The sequence below is a fragment of the Cynocephalus volans genome, chromosome 17 (genome assembly GCF_027409185.1).
Source record: "Cynocephalus volans isolate mCynVol1 chromosome 17, mCynVol1.pri, whole genome shotgun sequence".
Lineage (NCBI taxonomy): Eukaryota > Metazoa > Chordata > Mammalia > Dermoptera > Cynocephalidae > Cynocephalus > Cynocephalus volans.
This window is the reverse complement of record NC_084476.1, coordinates 9,341,909-9,364,620: the sequence shown is the minus strand read 5'-3', so window position 1 is coordinate 9,364,620 and position 22,712 is coordinate 9,341,909. Positions and strand designations below refer to the sequence as shown.

General features: G+C 53.5%; 2 protein-coding genes across 5 annotated transcripts; one reads left to right on the top strand and one right to left on the bottom strand.

Annotated features, from left to right (window-relative positions):
* Positions 1–335: 335 nt before the first annotated feature.
* BBLN (bublin coiled coil protein) lies at positions 336–4,149 on the top strand. 2 transcript variants are annotated; one of them, XM_063082054.1, is made up of 3 exons: positions 336–521; positions 1,883–1,991; positions 3,336–3,419. In XM_063082054.1, exons 1-3 carry the CDS (start codon positions 443–445, stop codon positions 3,403–3,405), a joined length of 258 nt encoding a protein of 85 aa, XP_062938124.1. In that variant the 5' UTR covers positions 336–442; the 3' UTR covers positions 3,406–3,419. The 2 variants fall into 2 exon arrangements, with proteins under 2 accessions (XP_062938124.1, XP_062938125.1); XM_063082055.1 differs by lacking the exon at positions 1,883–1,991 and having other exon boundaries at positions 3,336–4,149.
* CIZ1 (CDKN1A interacting zinc finger protein 1) lies at positions 2,521–20,995 on the bottom strand. Of its 3 annotated transcripts, XM_063082053.1 has the most exons (18): positions 20,836–20,995; positions 20,112–20,271; positions 19,746–19,861; positions 18,452–18,523; positions 16,342–16,571; positions 13,979–14,072; positions 13,701–13,809; positions 12,603–13,195; positions 12,241–12,362; positions 11,400–11,597; positions 10,563–10,687; positions 7,595–7,682; positions 6,984–7,097; positions 6,633–6,782; positions 5,737–5,806; positions 5,398–5,519; positions 4,922–5,077; positions 2,521–2,858 (listed from the first exon to the last, which is right to left on the bottom strand). In XM_063082053.1, the coding sequence occupies exons 1-18, from the start codon at positions 20,858–20,860 to the stop codon at positions 2,850–2,852; spliced, it is 2,553 nt and encodes an 850-aa protein (XP_062938123.1). In that variant the 5' UTR covers positions 20,861–20,995; the 3' UTR covers positions 2,521–2,849. The 3 variants fall into 3 exon arrangements, with proteins under 3 accessions (XP_062938123.1, XP_062938121.1, XP_062938122.1); XM_063082051.1 differs by lacking the exon at positions 2,521–2,858 and having other exon boundaries at positions 4,735–5,077; XM_063082052.1 differs by lacking the exon at positions 2,521–2,858 and having other exon boundaries at positions 4,735–5,077; positions 13,979–14,057.
* Positions 20,996–22,712: the final 1,717 nt, after the last annotated feature.

Genomic DNA, 22,712 nt, shown 5'->3' with positions numbered 1-22,712 from the left:
GGGTCCCAGCTGCTCCGCCCCTCTGCCGGGCGACCCCGGAGCCTGGGCTTCTCCGCGGGGAGCCCCGGGACGGCCCCGCCCAGCGGGCGGGAGAGGGGAGGGGGCAGGCGGGGAGTGGGCGGGGCTCGACTGAGAGGGGCGGGGGGCGGGGCGGAGCCTGACGGGGAGGGGGCGGGGTTCTGGCGGTGGCGGGGCAAGGGGAGGGGGCGGGGCTCGACTGAGGCGCGGGGGCGGGGCGGAGCTTGACGGGGAGGGGGCGGGGTTCTGGCGATGGGCGGGGCGGGGGCGGGGCCCGGGCGGCCGGGCCGAGATCCGCCGCCGCGTTCCTCCCTTCCGGCGCCGCTTTTCATCCACCGTCTCTACCTTCCGCCCCTCGCTGCCTTTCGGCGCGACGTTCGACGCGTTCCGTCGTCTTGCGGTCCTTGCGGCGCCCGAACCCGCAATGTCGGGCCCCAACGGGGACCTGGGCATGCCGGTGGAGGCGGGCGCGGAAGGAGAGGATGACGGCTTCGGAGAAGCAGGTGACCCGGGGGGTTGCTGAAGGGACCTTTGCTTTTCCAGGGGTGCCCTCCAGGGAAAGGGAAGCGGGGCTGGGACGGGGGCTTGGAAGGGACCAGAACCCCTCCCCAGCCCGCCCCTGGGTGGGTCCCGAGTTGTAGGCGCCCCCTCAGAGATGCAGGGCGAGCCCTCGCGAGCGGGTCCCTGGAAACCGCAGCGTTCGAGAACTGTGGTGACCAGCCCCATCTTACAGATGGGGAAACTGAGGCAGCTTCGGGGACACTCTCCCGTTTGGCATTTGCTCCAGCCATTATGAGTTCGTAGAGAGACCGAGGCACCGGAGTGGGTCCTGAGTTCGAAACACTGCTTGGCCAGTTCGGCATAGCAGGAGGGCAGACCCTGTGGGCGTGCCACTTTGTCAAGTCAGCATCCCCAGTCACCTCTTCCAGAGGGTGACCTGCTTACTAAGCAGCCTGTTGCGTGCTTAGCAGTGCAGGGGCGAGGGGTGGAGTGTGGAGAGAGAACCATTAGCTCCCTTTTCACCTTCTCCAGCCTCAGTTTCCCCATTTATGAAACAGGAATAATGATTAACGTCTCCTGTATTGGAAGGTGTCAGGATTAAATGAAAAAAATAAATGAAAAATGTTTAGCAGGTACTAGCATGCAAGTGTTCAGTAAGTGGTTATTGTCATTATTCTCTTTAGTGTAGTAAAGATTAGCTTCCATTAAGTGTAATAACTTGGGGGGCAGGACTTAGTAAATGTGGGCTAAGTATGGAGTGTGATTTTGTTTTGTTTTGGTTTTGGTAACAGCTTTATTGAACTATAATTCACATACTATACAATTTACCCATTTAAATTGCACAGATCAGTGGGTTTTAGTATATTCACAGGGCTGTGCATCCATCACTACAGTAGTTTCAGAGTCTTTTCTTCACCCAGGGTCTTTTAATAAAGAGGTAGAAGACCTCCCACTGGGGACAAGCGGTGGGCTGGCAGTTTTGTATTAGGCAGTGCTGGTGAACAGCGGGCCGATGTGTGTAGTCACTGCTGTGGCAGTGGTGGGAGCATCAGGAAGGGCCTTCCAGGAGGTCGCATTGAGTGGATGTTGGCAGGTTCATAGGACTTAGTACAGTGGGGAGAAGGGTATCCCAGACAGAAGCAAAGGCTTGAAACTGGGAATACCCTTGACACAGATAAAGCCTATCCCCGAGTTGTGTGGAAACACCTGCCTCCCCCTCCCTTCTCCCAGCTGTGTTCCATGACACAGAATGCGAAATATTGATAACAACCATTTATTAAGTACTTGCTATAGTCGGACCCTTCCTGAGTTCTTGCTATATCTAAGTCCTCAGAACAACTCAGTTCTTTTCCCCCTTTTCCAGAAAGGTGTAATAACTTGCTGGGATGGAGCAGAGCTGGAACCCAAACCCAATGCCCCAGATTCCCAAGCCTGAATTTTGGCTCTGTCACCAGCCAGTGGGAGGACCCTGGGTAGGTTCCTTCCTTCTCAAGCTTCATTTTTCCCATCTGTACCACGAGGGAGTTCAACTTAAGATCCAGCAGAGACTTCCCAGGACTCTGTCCTCTGGGAGGGGTGCCATCCCTGGGCGATGAGTGCCCTTCCCCCAGGGTGCTGGTACATTCGCACCCCCATCCCAGACACACTCCTTGGGCTCTGTCTTTTCCAGCCACTGCCAGCTGCTTCCCCTTTGGTCCCAAGCTGGCAGCCAAGTTTATCTGAGTCATGGGCTGGCTCAGAATTGGGTCCCGCAGTGGGCACAGGCCCAGACCTTGGGTCCTAAGGGACGTTATGTTGCTGACAAAGGCAAGTCAAGAGTGGCCAGGAGGGAGGGAGTGATGGTTTCTGGTGGTGGAGACCAGGGAAGACTTCTTGGAGGAGGCATTTTGAGCTGGTCCTTGAAGGATTGTTGTGGTTGAGGCATTCTGGGTGACAGGGACAGTTGAGTAAAGGCAGAGAGGCTGGAAAGTCAAAGGCTTCATTCATTCATTCACTCATTCCTTCATTCAACATATGTTTATTGTGTGACAGTGAGGCCACCAGGGAGACAGCAGTGAACACAAGACCATTCACCTCTCACTTTATAGTTGAGTGGGGGATACAGACCAGCCCACGAATAATCACAGCAGTCAATCCTGAGGGAGGGCTGTGGAGGGCTCAGGAGGGCGAGGGGATCAGGATAGAGGCCCGATCCAGTTTGGGGCACTGGGAGGGCTCCCCATGGTCACATCCATACTGAGACTTGAAGGATAAGTGGGACTCCTCGAGGAGAGGAGGGAAGGCAGGCAGGAGGAGGACCCAGCGCAGTCCATGCAGAGGCAACAGCGTGTTCAAAGGGCCTGAGGCGGGCAAAGGCAGGTATGAGAAAGGAAGGGACAGGCAAGGGAGGCAGGGCTGGAGAGAGGAGCAGGGGCTTCGGACAGTCCGCTGGGTGCTTTTTCCTGAGGGTGGAGGGAGCCATGGAAGGGCTGGAGAATAGGGCCTGCCTGGGGAGAGAGGCCTTGATGGCCCGACTCAGGAATGTGGGCTCTGGCTGCCAGGCAGCTGCTGAAGGGAGTGCAGAGGAGACCTGACAACTGGCAGGACTTCCCAGGCTGGCTGTGACCACCCTAACCCTAGAAAAAAGGATGCCAGTCCTCTTTTGGTATCCACCCATTTTCCAAATGGTGACACTGAGGTTCAGGAAAGAGTAGGGACTTACCCAAAGCCCTCTTGGAGGCAGACTGGGGGACAGTGGCGGCAGGGGAGGGGGGGGGATTGTCCATGAGCCTCAAGGAGACACAGGACTTTGGCTCTGTCTCTCCCTTGCCTCCCAGAATATGCTGCCATCAACTCCATGTTGGACCAGATCAACTCCTGTCTGGACCACCTGGAGGAGAAGAATGACCACCTCCACGCCCGCCTCCAGGAGCTGCTGGAGTCTAACCGGCAGACACGCCTCGAGTTCCAGCAGCAGCTTGGGGAGTCCCCCAGCGATGCCAGCCCCTAGGCTCAGGGAGCTCCCAACCAGGCCCCAACCCTGCTTCCCTAAGCTAGGCCCTGTCCTGGGCACTCGTCACCCAGCTTAGATACCTTCCCAAGGGCTGGCCTTTGGGTCTCCTAGTGGGTCTCCTTGCCAGGGCCACCCTTCTGGCACTCACTTTGGCCTGCCCAGGCCAGCCCCCACCGCCCAGCATCCCCTCCTGGGGCCAGGTGTGGGCCTGCAATTTACCTACCTGCCTGCCTGCCCAACTCTGGGCACTTCCCACTCTGCTCAGGCCTTGAGTGTCCACATTAAATGGGTCTCCCACACCACTGCACCCCTCTCCTCTGTATTTGGGATGAGGACCCCAGTGGCTGCTGGAAGTGAACAGGGAGTTCCGGGCATTGATCATGTACTGGCAGCTCACGGGCCGGGTGGTGGGGCTGGGGTTCTTGGACCCCTTGTATTTCTAGATGCAGAGGGTACAGGTGAGGTCAGAGCCTGCTCCCTACCTAGTGCACTCCTGACCAGCAGCTGCTTCCCAGCTCAGCTGAGACAGCACTGGACACGTGTATGACCAAGGTGTGCCATGCAGCCTTCGCATTGCCCTCCTGCTCTTGGTCTGTCTCCCCAGCTGGCCAGTAATAGGGTTGGTCTGGTTGTCTATTTCTAAGGTCTTTCTAAATGAAGAAGCAGCAGAACTGAAGAACCAACTCAGCCTGGGCCCCATTTACTGATGATTCACCTTAGGGTCGCCTGACCAGGACGGCATGGCCCCTGCTGGTGAACCAGGAACTCAGAACCAGAGGGCCTGAGCAGCGAGGACCCGCATTCCTGCACTTCAACTGCCATGGGTCCGGCTAGACAGAGAGACTGGTACAGGGGTCCAGAGCTCAGGCCTGGGGTCACATCCTGGCCACTTACCAGCCATGTCACCTTTGGCAAGTTGTTTGACCTTCTAGGCCTCAGTTTCTTCTTCTGCAATTTGGGGATAACAACAAGACCACCTTCTAGGGTCACTATGGAGATTAAATAAGCTCTTATCGAAGGCACTTTCCTAACCCTGATACGTTATTGAGAGGGAAACTGAGGCTCAAGAGAGGCAAAGTGCCTGTGATCCCAGAGGCCCCGGTTCTCAGAGAACCTGTCTTCAGCCTTCCGGTTCTGCCACCACACTGTGCCCAGAGACGCCAAGAGCTGGCTGGGTTCCCCCCTTCCCTATCCATCCAGACAGAAGTGCTGGTGGGGACTGTGCAGCCAAACTACCTTCTTTTATTGGATTTTGAGTAAAAACACCAAACATGTTAAAGTTTCCATAGACTCCTAAAAAGCATTAGCAGATTTGGACCCAAACAGGCTGGGCCCCGGGAGGTCCCTCTATCAGCTTTTAAGGCGGGCTGAGCGCCGGGGTGGTGGGGGCTGGGGGGGTCGAGTTGTCACCTTGCTGGGGGTTTTGGCTGTGTCCTGGATGCTGGGCAGAGTGGGTGGGCGGCCACTGGTAGTGAACAGGGCAGTCAAGGCGTTCCGAGCGTTGATCGCACACCGGCGACTCACAGGCCGGGTGGTGGGGCTGGGGTTCTTAGCCGCCTTGTATTTCTGGGTACAGAGGGTAGAGGTGAGGTCAGGGCTTCCCCTCTACCTGGTACACTCCTGGCCAGCAGCTGCTTCCCCAGCCCGGCTGAGACAGCGTCCATATGCTCTGTTACCCTGTATGATACTCTCAGCCTCTCTGGGCCAGGGCTCTGGAGCTAATAGCCTGGCCCTCAGCATCCCCAAGACAATAAAAGAAAGAGCCCAGCCCCACCCAAGCTCCAATTCCCTTGTTGGGGGCAGGGGTAGTGTGCCTGGGAGCTGAGGCCACCCCCGTCAGCTTGGATGCAGTCTGACTCCCTGGGCCGTGCAGGGCGTCCACTCACTTGCAGGTTCTCAAAGTGGGCCAAGGACTTGCAGTGGGAGAGCTGTGCCCCTGAGTTGCTGTGGTAGAACTTGTGGCAGATGCGGCAGATATAGCCCATCACGGGCACCAGGAAATCCACGCCTGTGGGATGGCAGGGTCTGTGCTCTCGTCCCCCATACCATCTAGGGTCCCGCCCTCGCTAAGGGGCCCATTTGCTTCCCTACCATTTAGATGGGAGCAGAAGAGAAGAGGACAGGGGTAGGCTGCCTGGCCAGAATATCATGGCTGGGACGAAGACGCCTGGAGGCTGGGCCTGAGGGCTGCAGCTCCTGCAGGTAGGCTCAGGGTGGGGTCTTACCATATGCAGTGTTGGGGCTGTAGGTCTCTGAACCCTTCCATTCCTCTATGGATATATCTCTGGACCTCACCTGGAAACATTGCAAGTGTGAGCCTCGGTTCTGGCTTCCCTAGATGCAGGTTAGGGGCCTAGAGCCTACCCATGCTTTTGAATACACCATCCCCTTCATTTCCAGGGGCCCGGGGTGGCATTCTCTGAGCCTTTGCACATGCTGAGCCTATCTCCCAGAGTGTGCCCTTCCCAATCTATACTTCCTAGGCTCTGTTCAATCAGACCCCTCCTCCAGGAAGCCCTCCTGCTCCCACAGTGTCCACAATCCATGCCAGGTGTGCCCAACACGTCATATGTGTCTTCTGTCATCCAATTTGATGAGATTCTGCCAGGATAGTGCTTGCTACACGCCTGGCATACAGTAAGTCCTCAAAAATATGTCAGATAGGGCCGGCCCATGGCTCACTTGGGAGAGTGTGGTGCTGATAACACCAAGTCAAGGGTTAAGATCCCCTTACCAGTCATCTTTTTAAGAAAAAAATAATGTCAGCTGCTATCACCATCACCACCATTGTCACCATCACCATTATCTTACACTGACTTCCTCTGTGCACAGTTTGCCTTTACTGATGCTGTTCCTACAGCCTAGGATGCCCTTTCCCGTCCTCCACACAGGTCAAAATTTCAGCCAGGCTTCGAGGCCTCTGCATATTTCACCTACCACTCAATAGTCATCATGATGCATATTTACATGTCATGTATAATACAGTTCACGTTAATAACAAATTGTGGCATGCACCCGTGCCTGCAAATGCCAGCATAGTGCCTGGCCCCTGGGAGGTGGGGCAAGGTGCCTCCTGGCTGGGAGTCCCACCTCCTGCCTCCCACACCCTCTCCCCAAGCACCTGCTTGCAGAATTCCTCCTCGACCTCGATCTCCTCTTCATCCTCGTCATCGTCCTCCTCCTCTTCATCGCCCTCGAAGCAACCCACGGCATCCACCGTGATGAAGTGGTCCTCGTCTTGGCCGGTTACCTCCTTCTCGAGCATCTTCAGCTGCCCAGGGGAGTGGGTGAGGGACACAGGTCAGCTCTGGGCAGCCACGGCGCCACACCCCACCCACCCCACACCCTAGAGAGTCCCAGTCCCTCCGGACCTGCTATGGGTTTGGGCTGGAATAAACCTCAACTTGCTGTGTGGCCCTGGCCAAAGCTCTGTACCTCTCTGGGCCCAGGTCCTCTGAGGAGTTGGGGTTACCTCCTTGGCTTTGTCTTTGTGCCCCTGGGACTTCACATGCTCCACAAACTTGCGGGGGGTCTTGAAGTAGCGGTTGCAAACAGTGCAGAAGGGTCGCAGGGATTGTTTGGCAATCTGGGGAAAGGAGGACAGGTCAGGTGGTGGCAGGCCGTGTCCCCAGGTGCGAGACCCCTGACTAGTGGCCAGGCAGTGCTTGGCGAGACCTCACCTCCCACCTGTAGGCCCACCATATCTGAATATGCCAGGGTGTGTCCCTGCAATGGCACATGGGAAAACACATCTCTTCCCTGTGTGGCTGGCTACAAGATGGGATGGTAGATGGCAACAGAGACAGGATAGGGACAGAGAGAAGACAGGAGAGAGGGCAGCTGCCCAAAGCTCTCCCATGAATGGTAGGGTGAGATGGTACCTTGCCCACATTGGACAGATGGGAAAACTGAACCCAAAGCAGAAACATGACTGACACATCCAGAAACCACCCTGTGAGCTATGGTCACGCAGAGACAAAGACCGACATTGACTTTCCACTCCCAACCTGGGCTCCCTCCTTCCCAGCCCTTGGCTTGGAGATGGCATGTGCAGGTGCCTTCGCAGCATGCAGGCCCTCCTACCTTGTGGTCCTGTGTCCTGCGGTGTTGGATCAGGTCCCCCATGTAGTACACCTGACAGGTGTTGCACCAGCGCCTAGGGGGAGGCTCTCTGAATGATGACAACCAAAGCAAGTACAATGTGACACTATGTTCCCGTTGGAAAGACAGCAGCTGTCCCAGATTATTCCATAAATATAATGCAATTCCAGCTGTAATTTCAACAGGATCTTTTTTTTTGAAACTTAACAAAATGGTTCTAAGGTTCATCTGGATGAATACTTAAGCAAGAATAAACAAGGCAACTTGTGGGTGGGATGGGGTGAGGTTTAGGAATATTTGGGAGCTGTTAAAATTAAAACCACAAGCACAATAGTTGAAACCATGTAGTGTAATGTACATTGTGACAGTGGGTCAATGGGAAAGAAAGTCCAAAACAGGCTCAAATATTGGAAGAATTCAGCTTCTGTTAAATTAGTACTGAAAAACATAGATCATGCAATAAATTATGTCAAGACAATTTGCTATCCACTTGGAAAAGAAAAGCCTTTTTTTTTTTTTTGCACCGGTCTGTACAGGGGTCCAAAAAGAAAAGCTTTTTGCTTCCAACTCCTGCATACTTCAAAATAAATTCTAGCTCGACTACTAAAGATTCAGGTGTAAAAAGCAAAACTATACGCTTTATTTTTTTATTTTTTTTTTTTTTTGATATGTAACTCTTGTTTTTTATTTTTTTTTTAAATTTTATTTTGTCGATATACATTGTAGCTGATTAATGCTCCCCATCACCAAAACCTCCCTCCCTTCTCCCTCCCCCCTCCCCCCCAACAATGTCCTTTCTGTTTGCTTGTTGTATCAACTTCAAATAATTGTTGTTGTTATATCTTCTCCCCCCCCCCCCGGTTTGTGTGTGTGTGTGTGTATGTGTGTGTGTGTGAAAAACTATACGCTTTAAATAAAAGGGGGGTACACAACTATTTGTACAATCCTGGGTTGGGGAAGATCTTTTTACATATAACATCAAAGCCAGGAAACATAAAGGAGAAAATTGATAGATCTGATTGCATAAAAATTAAAAACTTCTACACACTGAAAAATGTCACAAAAAAAATTAAAAATCAAAGTGTCAGAGATAAAGGCTATGCTGTCACAGGCCAGAGTGTTTCCTTCATGTAGACGGCTTGCTAAAGAAAAACCAAATACATATAAAAACATGTTCTGAGTGAGTGAAAATAGGGACTCTCTACATACACAATTTCACATAAATTTTAGGGAGCAGGTAAACTCCCTAATGTCCATGGATAGAGCCCTGGAAAAACCCTGTTGTAGAGGGCTATATAGAAAAAGTGTTCACATATATCATATACCATGATTCTAATTTTTATTTTTAAAAAGATTGTTTATATAAACACAGAAAGGATCAAGGGAAGAACTAGGCCAAAATGTAAATAGCGTTTATCTCTGGGCAATGGGATTATGGGCGATTTTTACCTTCTTTTGTGTCTGTGTTCTTGTATTTTCAAAATGTTATATAATGAACAAATTATTCTTACAATCAGAGAAAAAAGGCTGGCCATTTGACTCAGCTGGTTAGAGCACAGCCTTATAACCCTGTCAAGGGTTCAGATCCCTATACAAGCCTGCCACCAGGGAAAGAAAAAAAGAAAGAAAGAAATTAGAGTTTCTGTCACTTACAACTGCAAAGGATCCTATCTGATACAGGAGGACAGTATCAATGTCTACGTGTTTGAGACCATACTGAGGTGGTCACAGGCTGGGATTGAAGGATTAATTTGTTTTACAAATGGTTGTTAACACTAATGCAGCTGGGCATTGACAAATATGTGACTCTGACTACTAGTGATGTATCCAGGAGGCCACCAGGATGGTGACACAACTGAGGATATATGGCCTCAGAAACTCCTATTTCTCCTTCAGGTTAAATGCTCTTTCACTGAGCTCCTCTTGCCCCTCCCCCATTCCTGGGCCTGTCCTCATTCCAGTAAGCCAGATCCCCTTCGGGGGCCTCCAGAGTGCCACTGCCATTTGCTTTTTTTTTTTTTTTTTTAAAGATGACCGGTAAGGGGATCTTAACCCTTAGCTTGTTGTTGTCAGCACCACACTCAGCCAGTGAGCTAACTGGCCATCCCTATATAGGATCCGAACCCACAGCCTTGGTGTTATCAGCACCGCACTCTCCCAAGTGAGCCACAGGCCGGCCCTGCCATAGCATTTCTCATGATGGATTGGGAGGACCCGATCCCTTCTCTGCTCCCACTGGACTGTGAGCTCTGGGAGGCCAGCACCCTATCCCCAAATCCCCAGGGCCTGGCTCGGGACGGCCCAGAGTTTCTGACTGCTGCATGAAGGAAGGACAGGCAGCCTATCAGAACTGTCATGTTCACTGTGGCCTCGGGATTCAAGTGAAGACATCATCATGAGAAGATTCAATGAATCCCTCCACCCAAAGCTTGTTAGCAGCTTGCACTACGTCCTTCCAGTTTCCTCTTTTTTTTTTTTTTTTTTTTAAAGATGACCGGTAAGGGGACCTTAGCCTGCATCCTTGGTGTTGTCAGCACCACACTCTCCCAAGTGAGCTAACTGGCCATCCCTATATAGGGATCTGAACCTGCATCCTTGGTGTTATCAGCACCACACTCTCCCAAGTGAGCCATGGGCCGGCCCAGTCCTTCCAGTTTTCTTCTGTGTCACAAGATCTATTTCTACATAGTTAAGCTCATTCTGCATATGCAACTTTGAATCCTGTTTTAATCCGACATGATTCATGTTTTGCATTATTATAAATTCCCCACAATTGTCCTATTTATTAGATATCCCACCAGTTGGACAGGCCTTAACCAATCTAACCAATCCCCTAGTTCTGGATATTTTAGATCAATTCCAGTTAGATTTTTCACCATTACATTAACTGCAAAGAACATCTTTGTGAGACTGCCCACCCCCAGCATGGGACCCCCCAATCCTCACTTACTCTTCATCTCTCTCCAAGACATCCCGGGGCACAGGTAGCAGGGACAAGAGGCAGGCCTGGCTCATGTGCTGGATCTCCCCAAGCCGCTGCTGGTGCTGAGCCGCCACCATGTGGTCCTGGAACTCCTGCAGCAGGAGGGAGTGAGGGGTGGGCACGAGGTATGAGTCTCGCACAGCGGGCAAGGCTGGGACTGGGGAGGAGGACTCCAACCTCAGCTTCATGACCACCCTGCCAACACTGTCAGACTGTGGGCCAGAGCAGAGATGGAAAACTGAGGCACAGAGTGAGGACACACCAGCCAGAGCTTCTGCTCCTCCTAGAGACTGTGTGAGCACCTCAAAGACAAGGAGCAGCCTAGTTAACTTCTAGGTCTCCACAGCTTTACTCAGGTGAGGCAGAGAGTAACCACAGTAATGATAGCAATGGTAGTAATAATGCATGTATAATGCCATCGTTATTAATATAACATTCACTTTGGGCCAGGCCTGGGCTCATGACTTCAAGGTCAAGTTGCTGCATCCCTAGGACCACCCATGAGGTGGGTTCTAAATGCTTCTTCATCTGATACAAGAGGAAACTGAGGCACAAGGATAGAATTCACCTTCCAAGGCCCACATGGCTAGTCCAGGGCTGACTTGAACCAGGCCTGCCTAAAATCTTGCCTTTCTAGCTGGTCAGAAATGTTTTCTGAGCAGATGCACAGCTGCCTGAGGCAGAGCACTTGGGCCCAGTGTGGTCACTGAGGCAACCATCAGAAGGGCAGGCAGGATATCCCATGCAGACCCCAAACCCTCCCACCACCCCCTTGCCCTCCACACTGGCCTGGCTTTGCACTACCTGCTGGCTCGCACAGTTGGCCTTGCAGATGTAGCAGAAGAACTGGAGGGCCTGCTTAGAGGGCGTGCTGGCAGCCGCAGTGGTGGCAGAGGTGGAGTCAGCAGGACGGGGCCCGGGTGTGAGCGGTACCGTGCTAAAGGCCCGGCTGTCGCTGCTCTGCAGGATGGTGACCTTCAGGGAGCTGCCGGCACCCCACACCTGCATAGGGAACAGGAGCAGAGCTTCCACCACCTGGGTGTTTATGGCGGGCCAGCCCCAGTGCTAAACTTCTACAAGCATTGTCAGATCCTCCTGACAGATAGGGAAACTGAGGCTCTTAGTTGTTAGGTGACTGCCCAAGTTCACACAGCCAGAAAGTACTGTAGTCAGGATTTGAACCCAGGTTCACCTTACCCTAAAGTCCAACCCCAGCCATCCCTCACATGACAGACGGGGAAACTGAGGTGCAAAGAAGGTAATGGATTTGCCCATAATTGTGCTATAAGGCAGAGCCGAGACCCAAACCCCACAAAGAAGCTTCCACTCTGTGCTCTGTGTGCAACGTTACCTGTGTGAGGGGACTGGGGGTTCTAGTTTTGGAATGGCCAGGCCGGGAGGGACTCGTCACCAGAAGGACCTCCAGGTCCTCAGAGCAAAGGTATGTGAGGACGACACAACAGCATGAGAGTCTCACGTGGACGAACCACTGCCAAGCCTGGTCTGGTCTGCCCACGCACCCCAGGCAGAGGCCATTTCACAGGTGGGGAAACACAAGGGCCCTGAGGTGGCCTGGGGCAGAAAGAGTTCGTCCCACCGCTGGGCTCTGTGACCCTCACACTGCCACATTAGCGCCTCTACCCACCCCGAGCATCTCTCTTGCTCTTTTTTCACATTCGCCCACATCCAGGCCACCGGCCGACTTTTCCTGGCTCTCTTCCACGCTGACCTGGGGGCCCACTGGCTCCGGTGAGGCCTCCTCCACACCTGAAATGACACATGTGCTCTGTTCCCCAGAGTCTGTCTCCCACCCTGGGCCCAGAGGGAGCCGGAAACAAGAGCTGCCTTCTCTGCCCACAGCCAGGACCCTGAAGCCCCTTGCATGGCGGTCCTGGACCTGGGTTCCAGGCCCAGCCCTCAATCCCAGGCAGCACCCAGTCAGGGCTGGACAGAACCAGGGGAGGAGAAAAGGGTCCAAGCAGAGCTGTCCTGTCACTGCTCACTTACCTTCCCCAGCCTCTACCCTATCAGGCGGCCTCTCCAGTGCTGTCTCCAGCGCCATGGCATGAACTGGAACCGGTGCTTGCTCTGGGGCTGGCACCAATACCTGTGGCTGGGCTTGAGGCTGCCCCTGGGTCTGCTCCAGTGGCTGCACTGGCACCTGTGCCGAAGGTTGCTCTGGTGGCTGCTCCAGTGGCTGGATCCCTGCCTGTGCGTGCAGGTGTACCTGTGGATACGTCTGTGTCTGCGCCTGCTTCTGCAGCTGCAGCTGCACCTGTTTTGGGGGCTGTGCATGTGCCTGTGGCCGCACCTGCTCCTCCTGCAGCACTAAGTGCTCTGGAGAGGTCTGTGTCTGTGCCTGCTTCTGCAGCTTTGGCTGCACCTGGGTGTCCACTGGTGGCATCCGTGGCTGAGTCTGTGGCTGCACATGGGCCTGGATCTGCAGAACCCGTGGCTGGAATCGTGGCACCACTTGGGCTTCTCGTGGCTCAGGCAGCAGCTCAGGTGTCTGTGTCTGCTTTGGTGCCGTCATCCGGGCCTGTGGCTGGACCTTTGCCTGTAGCTGCCTTGGAGGCCCCTTCTCTAGGGGCTCTTCTGAGCTAGAAAGGATCAAAAGAAAATCAAAGCCATGTCTTCCAAGAGGCCTCAGGGACTTCTAAGAAAGGCCAAGACCAGTTTCCAATCCTAGCTCTACTACTCACAAGCTAGAATTTGGGCAAACTCCTTTGGCTCTTTGAGCCTCGGTTTCACCTAAAATTGGGGAAGATTGCTCCCACCTCCCATAACCTACTAACATGTATCAAATCAGCCCTGTAAACCTGCCCACCCTCCTCCCACTCTCTGAGGTCCCAGATGCATATCTTCACCCCTCCAACCTGGCCTCCAAGTGGCTCAGTCCCACTGAAGACACCAGAGTCTGGCCTGGAGCCTTCCCAGGTAAGGTGCAAAAATAAGTTCGACCTTCCTCCAAGCCACAGCCCAAGGCCATTTTCTTGTTCCGGCTAAACTGAAGCATCCACCCCCTCTGCCGCACCCACTCCCTGCCTCTGCAGGAATAAGAGTACAGGGCACGTGGGCCCTGGGAAGGTTTTCAGCACCAGTTACCTCTTCAACCTCTTGGCGGGTGGCTCAGACACCTCACAAGGCTCAGGCTCGGGTGCTGGAGTGCATCTCTCCTTAGCAACACCATCTGGGCATGGGGGCAAATCCCGGTCTGGAATGAAGGCAGCTGAGAGAACACAGATACTGGGTACAGGGTGTGTGAGCTCTGGGAGATGGGGCCTGGGCTCACCCCCACCAAGAATCCCTGCCTCCCACATCTGCCTCTATGACCTGCCCCAACCCATGTCCCCTCAGAAGGGCCAGCGGCCTCCTTCCCTCACCTTCTGGTGTGTCCACGCGGGGCTCTGCAGCTTCCTCAGACCCCTCTGGGGGGTCTGACTTGTCTTCCACAGGCATCGTCTGAGAAGAAGAATCCTGCTTCCTTTCAGAAACTGTCTTGAACATTCTCCACCCATCCTTGTAAATACCCCCTCACTCAAGAGCAGCTGCAACAGTCCCCCAAGGGATAAAGGGGCCCAGGGGACTGCTGGTAGGCCTGGCCCCAGAGCTGCAGAGCAGCTGATCCTAAACACCCCAGGAACTGAGTCTAGGGGGTGCCATCAAAGCTGCCTATCAAAGAAACCCAGGTTTGGGGGACACAAAGCCTTCTGGCCCACAGAGCTCCCCCACTCCCGCCCCGCCCCTTCTCCACAAGACAGCCAGAGGGAGCCTTCTAAACTGCAAACCTGATCACGTCTCTTGTCTCTTTCAGGATTTAACCCCTCTGCTGGCTTCCCGGAGCCCAGGAGTACTCCTTACCCTAAGCCTGCCGGAAACCACCCTCCCCACCCCTGCCCCATACAGCCTGGCCTCTGGCCTCTACCCATGGCCCTGGCCCCCGGGCTCCAGCCTCAGCTTTCCCCCAGCCATCTCTGCTCATCCACACTGGCTTTCTCTCTGGTCGAGCCCCAGGCCTCATCCTGCCCCCAGGCCTTCACCTAAAGCCTTCTTGCAGGAAGCCCTCCTGACCCCACACTAGGTCCAGACCCCTAGTATAGGTCTCCAGAAGGCTTCTGGCATCCTTTTTGTAGCATTTTCCACAGCCTTAATTAATTGGTTGGAGCATTATTCACACTAATATCTCTCCCACCCCCACTCCCCCAAGACCCCCAAGAGGGCCATCTGGATGCATTATCTGCACTAAGTCCCCTGCAGGGGTTACAGACGTTTGCTAAATGAACACATAACTTTGGCAGGTTCCAGAGCACTTCAGGAAGTCCAAGAGCCCGCCTGCAGCCTGCCTCCCTCCTGCTAAGCTCGAGGAACCTGTGCTGAGTGGGGAACGGCAATCTGTACACCACATCAGGACTCCGGGCCCTCCAGAAACTACCCAGCTCTCACCCCACATACCACAATACCGGCCTGTGAGTCAGGAAGCCTGGGTTCCAGGGCTGCCTTGATGGCTGTGTGACCCAGGACAACCACCATGCCAGTCTCTGGGCCTTGGTTTTCCCATATGTGAAATAGGGGCAGGGCAGGTTGGACACTGGACAACACCACGTTATGACAGTCCCAACTAGACGGTTGGAGGCTGGGGCCCTCTCTGGAGGGAAACGCCTCACCTCCGGACATGCGCAGCCCCAAAGCAGCCAGGAAAGGGGATGTTGCCCTTGGGCAGGGATGCACCCAGGAGCATGGTGTGTGCGAGGACCTGCTGGGACATTCAGGGATGGGACAGTCTGGGGAGGAGGTGATTCTCTTTACAAGTCTCTTCAGGTTTTTCTGTTTATGTCAGGGGAAGGTTTAACACCTCTCCAAAGGCCAAGGAGGGCTGGCCAGTTGCTCACTTGGGAGAGTGTGGTGTGGAGAAAACCAAGGTCAAGGATTTGGATCCTCATACCACCCAGCTGCTGAGAAAAAAAAAAGCCCAAGCCCAAGGAGCCAGAGGCTGGGAACCTTTAGATGGCAACAGTGTAGGATTTCATAACATTGTTTTACCCCAGCTACATTTCTTTTACTTCTACTTATGCCAATTAGACAGTTTTTAAAACTTCAGGAAATGATATAATGTTGCTTTTAAAATAGTGTAACTGAAAAGAAGCTAGTTCATTTGCAGCCCTGCGAACATAACAGCAGCCAGTGACACAGGTGAGCATTGGAAACATGGCGAGTCTGACTTGAGATGGAAGTATAAAATACACACCGGATTTTGAAGATTTCATATTAAAAAAAGGGAATGTAAAATACCTCATTCATTTTTTATATTGACTATTAATGTTGAAATGACGTTTTGTCTATCTTAGGTTAAATAAAATATATTAGTGAATTTAATCTCAGCTGTTTCATTTTGCATTAATGTGGTTACCTGAACGTTTTAAATTACATATATGGCTTACATTTTATTTCCACGGGGCAGCACCTCTTTTTAAGGAAAAATATCAAGTAAATAACAGTACTGGTGGTGTTTGGGCATGGCAAAAATCACGTGCGGGTACAGGAATATTTGTAGTTTGGGAAACACTAGACAAGTCCAACTCTCTCCACCCCCCCTGCCATTTTATAGATGAGGAAACTGAGGCACAAGGAGAGAGTGTGACCTGCCCAAAGGTCCAGGGTGAGCCCAGGTGGGTAGAGCTGGGGCTGATACCCAGGTGTTCCCTCTCCTGCTCCCACACCCACCTGCTCCACCCCAGCCAACACTCACCTTGCGATTAGGGGTGGTGGAGGAGGAGGTCCGAGTCTGTTTCTGGGGGGTCCGTCCAGAGAGGTTGTGCTGACAGGGGTTCATGGGCACCCCAACAGGAGGGGGACCCAGCAGGGACTGGCGGGTGGCCTGGGGAAAGAACTGCTGCAGATTTGGAGTGGCCAGCTGGGGTGGCGTAAGGCTGGGGGCGGTCAGGGTCGGGGTTGCCATGTTGTAGCCTCGGAGGTTACCTGCAGCAAGAAAAGGGGAGGAGAGCAATCACACGTGCCCGGGGGTAGAGGCAAGGGTTAGGGGTCATCCCCCCAAAGCATCATGGGAACATCACAGATAACTTTGAAGGGGACCCTCCCACCCAAGAGCAGCCAGAGGCAGGAGACAAGAGCAGAAAACTCAGGCCCCCTTTGGGTGTTGGTGGTGAAAGAGGCTTTAGGGCTGGGGTGGGGGTGCTGCCTTTTCGCTCCCAGATGCCTCTGGATCAGTGGCTTGAGCAAGCCCAGCAACCCTGCTCACCCTCAGGCATGCTTTAGGGTAGTCCTTAGGGTATGTGAGAGACCCAGCACAGGGCCCACAGGGAGAACCAGCAAGGTGGCTGATCCCTGGAATAATAAGACCCCCTACCCCCACCAGCTAGTCTTCAGGAAAGGCCTACTATGAGCCAGGCACTGCACTAAGCACTTTCCAGACACTGCATCAGCCACTTGGCCCAGCAGGCCTCAGGGTAAGTATTATCTCTACCAATGACAAGACAGAGACACAAAACTGAGGAGCAGCTTGCCCACGGTCTCTATGAGAAGCACCACCACCCACCCACTGGCCCCAGCCAGGCTTCTGGGGATCTTCCTGGTTCCTCCTTCTCTTCACCCCACCCCCCATCCAAGCCATCACCAAATCCTATCAACTCTATCTCCTGCGCCCCTTCCCTTTCTGGCTTCCCCTCTCCACCCCCACTCTCACTGCTGCCACACCCTTCCAAAGCCACTTCATCCCTTGCCTGAATTTCAGCCATACCCTTTGCACATGATGTCAGCAAACAGTGATCTTTCTAAAACCACACTCTCGCTTCATCCCTGCCCCTGCCCAAACCCTTCCCCAGCTCCCTGCTGCTTGGGAACTAAGCCCATTCCTCACTGTGCAAGGTCTGGCCCTGCCCACCTCCTTTCTTGCCACTTCCCCCACAGGTGCCCCCACTACACCCCAGGCACATGTTCCTGCGGCCCTTCGAACATCCTGCCTCTGGGCCTTTGTGTGTGCTGTTCCCTCTGCCTGGGCCATCTGTCCCACTAACTCCCAGTCATCCTTCAGACCTCCCTTTACGTGTCTCTCCTCCAGGAGGCCTTCCAGACTTCTCTGTGTCCCCCTAGGCCTAGCTGCATAATTTCCTTGTCTGCTTCCTGCTGCACCTCATGTGACTCAGCTCCACACCTCAGCCGAGGGAAGTGTTTGAGGCCTGAGAGACACTTGGAACTCCTGCTCTGATGCTGGGATGGGAAGCACAGGGGTTTAAAGGCTTCGGTCAGTTGTGCTGTGAGGGCTGGGTTCAAATCCAGACTCTACAGTACAAGCTCTGTGACCTTGAACAGATCAGTTTCCCTTTCTTAGCCTCAGTTCCCTCATCTGTAAAATGGGAATAATAGTACTTGCCTCATAGTATTTTATGAGACTTCAATGAGATATATAAATGTGCCTGGTACATAGTAAGTGTTCAATTAACATTAACTTAAAACAAATACATATACACATATGTGCAGAGAGCAAGCCAACTAGCTCTTAAAAGCAATAAGACAGGGAAGGAGAAGGGAGGGAGGTTTTGGTGATGGGGAGCAATAATCAGCCACAATGTATATCGACAAAATAAAATTTAAAAAAAAAAAAAGCAATAAGACAAAAGATGGAACACCCTAAAAGAAAAACGGACAAAGGACATGGACAAGTCACAAAAAGAAATACAAATGTTTAACAGACAAATATAAAATGCTCAGCTGCACTAATACTCCAAGAAAAGTAAATTAAAGCAATGATACAGCTTTTTTTGCCAACTAACTTAGTAAATTATATGTGTACATACATTTATATATATATATATATATATACATAAAAAAGCATATAATACCCAATGTTGCTGTGGGCATGGTGAGACCGGCACTGTCATACATGGCTGGTGGAATTGCAAACTGGTCCAGTCCTTTAGGAAAGCAATTTGGCAATACTTATCAAGGGCCATAAAACATCCATCCCCCCTGACTCATTTATTCCACTTGTGGGAATCCATTCTAAGAAAATAGTCTCAAACATTATATTCATCCTGGTGTTATTTAAAACAGCCAAAAAATAAATAAAAAAGCAAAAAACAAAACAAACAAAAAAAGGAAACAGCTGAGAAGGTTCGGTAAGCAAGGGCACATCCCTTCAGTGCAATATTAAATAACTATTGAAAATAATCTTGACAGAGACTGTCAAATCATATGATAAATGAACATGCCATTCTACTCGGTGAAAAAGAAACAAGATACAGCCTCTCTCACTTATATCAATGACAATAACCATATACAAGGCCCCAAGTTTGTACCTAGAAAACAGTGGGTAGAAATACACCAAAATATTGACCAGTGCTTGTCTTCAGGAGGTTAGTAAGTCTACAGATGACAGTTTGGGTTTTCCTATCCCCTTTTCTTTATATTTCATTCACTTTGAAGAGTGTGACTTTTAAATGGGAAAGAAAAAGCAGGAAATGTATATGCATACGTTGTGGGTCCTTCTGTATGGTTTTCTCTCTCCACCTGTCCACCTATCATTTGGAAGTCAGCTCCCAGGACCATCCATACCCACGTGGCCCTGGCAGGGCTGAAGAATGTGACCATTTAATCAACACATAGTCGCTGAGTGACTTTGGGCACATGACCCCTCTCTGGGCCTCAGTTTCTTCAATTGTACTTCTCCTTAGGGTTATCAGTAGAGTCAAGAGCAGCATCTTGGAAGGAAGAGCTGAGAGACTGTTCTCTACACGAGGAAACTGAGGCAAGGTCACACACTTAATGCACAGGGCTAGAAATAATATCTCAGAGACCTGGGTGGTCAGGAGGACCAAGCTTTGGTCTAGCTCAACCACTTCTGGTTCTGTGTGACCCAGGGCAAGTGACTTCCCTTCTCAGCTTCCTCATCTGTCAAAAGGCATGTAATCTGCATGTGCGTGAAGAGCGAGAGCTAAGGTCAAGGGCACACCTCTGTGATCAGACAGATCTGAGTTCAGCTGAGCAGCTCCTGGAGCCTCAGTGTCCTCATCTATAAACCAGGGCACTGACAGTAGCTCCCTCTCAGCATCACTGTGTCCATTTGATGAGATTTAGCATAATGGGGCTGCTAGAGAGCTACAATAAAATAGACTGAGAAGGGGCCCACAGCCATACCTTGCAACTGCTGCAAAAGCAAAGCTCTCTGTAGCACTGAGCCATTGAGGAGGGAGGCCGAGTTGGCACCCTGGAGATTCAGAAACTGCTGCTGTGGCTGCTGCTGGGGGAGCCCCCTGCGTGTTGGGAGGGGGTGTCAGAGGATTATTTGGAAAGTCAGGCCCTTCCTCTTCCCTGAGACCTCTCATCTCCATTCTCTTCCCCCATCTAGAGTAGACAGAGGTCCCCCTTGGGAGTGGGACTTGATGACCTCCAGGAGTCAAACATGGATGCCCCTGGGAGAAAGGACTGGGATGGGGGGGGGCTCCAATATATAGGGCTAAGTGGCAGGGATGGAGGCACTAGTCCCCCAAGTGAAGAACTCACCGGCTGACAGCTATAGGCAGCGGAGCCTGCGGTGGGGAGTGCTGGAGCAGCTGCTGGAGCTGCAGCAACTGCTGCTGCTGCAATTGCTGCTGCTGAAGCTGCTGCTGCTGTAACTGCTGGAGCTGCTGCTGCTGCTGCTGCTGCTGGTTGAACATAGTGGCTGAGGGAAGGAAGGGGAGTAAGGCAGGGGTGCTCACCATAGGTCAGTCCAACTCCCCTCCCATCCATAGCCACCCACCCCAATTTACAGCTGACAAGTACTGCCTGCTGAGCTTCACTGCCACGCTTCCAGTCCTGCCTAGAACATGTCATATTTGTACCCTCATCCTTGCAATCCACCTCCAATCCTGCCGGGAGCAGGATCCAACGACCCTCTTGCCAATTTCCCCCAAATCCTGGCAACAGTCCCTCCTTCAAATCTCCCACGTCACTCTCTCTCTCTCCAACTTTGGTGGCTCCATTCTTCCAAGCCAAACAAACTTCCCACCCCCACCTTCAGCCCTTCTCTGAGCCCATCACTTCCCGACGCCAACCCCTCCCCACGCACACCCCCTTTTTGATACCGAGACCCTCTCCTTCGTGGTTATGTCGTGTGAATAACATCAGCACCCTGCCCCCAGCTTTTCACTTCCGTGCATGAACCGAGCAAGACAGCTGCCTCCGCTCTAACCCAGCCCGCCCCGCAGGTGCAGCCGACGGTCCCCATCCAGTCCCGCGACCTCACCCGCCGCGAAGCCCGCAGCCTCCATCCAAGGTGCCACTAACCCTGCCGCCTCCCCTCCCCCTCGGCAATCGCGTCGCCCGCACGGGCAGGGCGCGCCCCGCGGCTGCGGCTCGCGGGCTCCGGGGCTTCCGCGGCTCCGCCGGGCCCTGTCTGCTCCGAAGGCCGGTCTGCGGGCGGGGCCGGGCCGGGCCGGGGCAGCGCCCTCTGGAGGACGGGAGGTCCCGGTGCCGCCGGCCGGGCCGTGGGGACCTGCCTCGCTCGCCCAGCGTCGGGGAGCGGCGGCTCTGAGCCCTGGGTCCGTGGTCCGGCGGGGAAATCGCGGGGGACTTCCAGGAGGACCCGTCCCCAACCGACGACCCCGCGGCCGCCACTGTCGCGCGATCATGGGGCCCCCGCGCGGGGCTGGGGCGGGAGGGGGCGTGCGGCCGGCCGATGCACATTCGGGGACCGAGGCCCGGCGGGAGGGCGACCAAGGTCGCACGGCCGAGCAGGAGTTTGCCCTAGAAGGGGGTGAGTGGGTCCATTTGAAAATGTTTTTTCTGACTAGATTTGGCTCCGGAGGCGGTAAGGAGGGCTGAGTTCAGTTATGAAAACGGCCCTGCTCGCTCACCCCGCTCCTGAAACCGTCCTGCCCGCAAGGATCCCTTCAGTGACAAGGCTCAACGCCCCGTCCCGCCGCCCAGACAGCCCTCGGTGACTAAGTCGCAATTCCTCGTCCCTCCTCCGCTGCTCCCAGCCCCGCGCCAGTGCATCAGCCCCGGGCGATGCGCCCACTTTGCATTCGGCGCCGACAGGGTCCGGGCGCTGCGCGCGGTGGCGCTGGCGACGCGCAGACGCGAGGCGGGCCGTGTGCTCCGGCGGCGGGACCCGCGCGTGCACAGATCACGGCAGTCATGTGACAAGCGCTGTCCTCACGCTCCGGAGGGCTCTACTGCAGCCCCGGGCGGCCGCTGGGACGCGGAACAGCTGGGACTTAACAGGCGGGAAAGCAGCTCAGCGTGGCCGGAGCGCGCGGCAGGCGCTGGGGACGGGGACTGAGGGGATGGGCTTTATGCCGGGGAAGGGTGTGACGCCCGCGAGGGAGAGCAGCAGGTCTGCGGATGAGAAGACTCACTCCGGTGAGAACCACGACAGAAGAAGTGGGGAAGGAGAGAGGGGCGAGGCAAGGTCGCCCAGCGCCAGCCGGCTCGACGCACGGCGACACCCCGATCCCATCCGGGTGCTAGCGTTGGAGACGTCCGGGGTTGAACCGGGGCTCCCCTGTCTTCTGGCTCGGCGACCCTGACCCACAGGAGGGTCCTCTCAGACGGTTTCCTCGTCTGTAAAATGGGTGTCCCCTCCCCGGGGGGTGAGAGGATGACATTACATAATGCTTAGCACTGGCATCTGGCACAGAGCGAGCTTAGCAAGTTGTTAAAGTGGGGAAGAAAAAAAAAAAAAAAAAACTAAAAATAAAACTCATGCTGGCGAACGTAGAGAAGCCAGCACTAGATTCCCGTGTTGGTTCATGTTTCTGGAAAGCAATTTGCAAATTTTCCATGGAGACTTGAACACGTTCTGCACTTTGACTGGATAACCGCCCCACTTGTAGGAATCTAGCCTAAGGAAATGATCCGAAGAGCCGGCCCGTGGCTCACTCGGGAGAGCGTGGTGCTGACAGCACCAAGTCAAGGGTTAAGATCCCCTTACCGGTCATCTTTTTAAAAAAAGAAAGAAAGAAAAAAGAAAATGATCAGAAATGAGACTTTTAAAAGCCAGCAAGCAGGTCGTTCGCAGAAACATCATTTATAGTAGCTGTCTGGAAAATAATCAACTTTAGGGGAACAGCAAAATAAATCATGGTGTCTGCCTCTTAAGGGATAGCACAGAGCCATCAC

What these genes read in the sequence shown, in the direction of transcription:
- CIZ1 (XM_063082051.1), bottom strand. Translation starts at nt 20,860, where the DNA reads ATGGAGGCTGCGGGCTTCGCGGCGG. An exon ending in CCGCGTGGACACACCAGAAG is followed by an intron (nt 13,810 to 13,978) that starts GTGAGGGAAGGA and finishes CCTTCATTCCAG; the next exon opens with ACCGGGATTTGCCCCCATGC. An exon ending in ACAAAGACAAAGCCAAGGAG is followed by an intron (nt 6,783 to 6,983) that starts GTAACCCCAACT and finishes TCCCCTGGGCAG; the next exon opens with CTGAAGATGCTCGAGAAGGA.
- BBLN (XM_063082054.1), top strand. Translation starts at nt 443, where the DNA reads ATGTCGGGCCCCAACGGGGACCTGGGCATGCCGGTGGAGGCGGGCGCG. An exon ending in TGACGGCTTCGGAGAAGCAG is followed by an intron (nt 522 to 1,882) that starts GTGACCCGGGGG and finishes CCCCTTTTCCAG; the next exon opens with AAAGGTGTAATAACTTGCTG. An exon ending in AGCCAGTGGGAGGACCCTGG is followed by an intron (nt 1,992 to 3,335) that starts GTAGGTTCCTTC and finishes CTTGCCTCCCAG; the next exon opens with AATATGCTGCCATCAACTCC.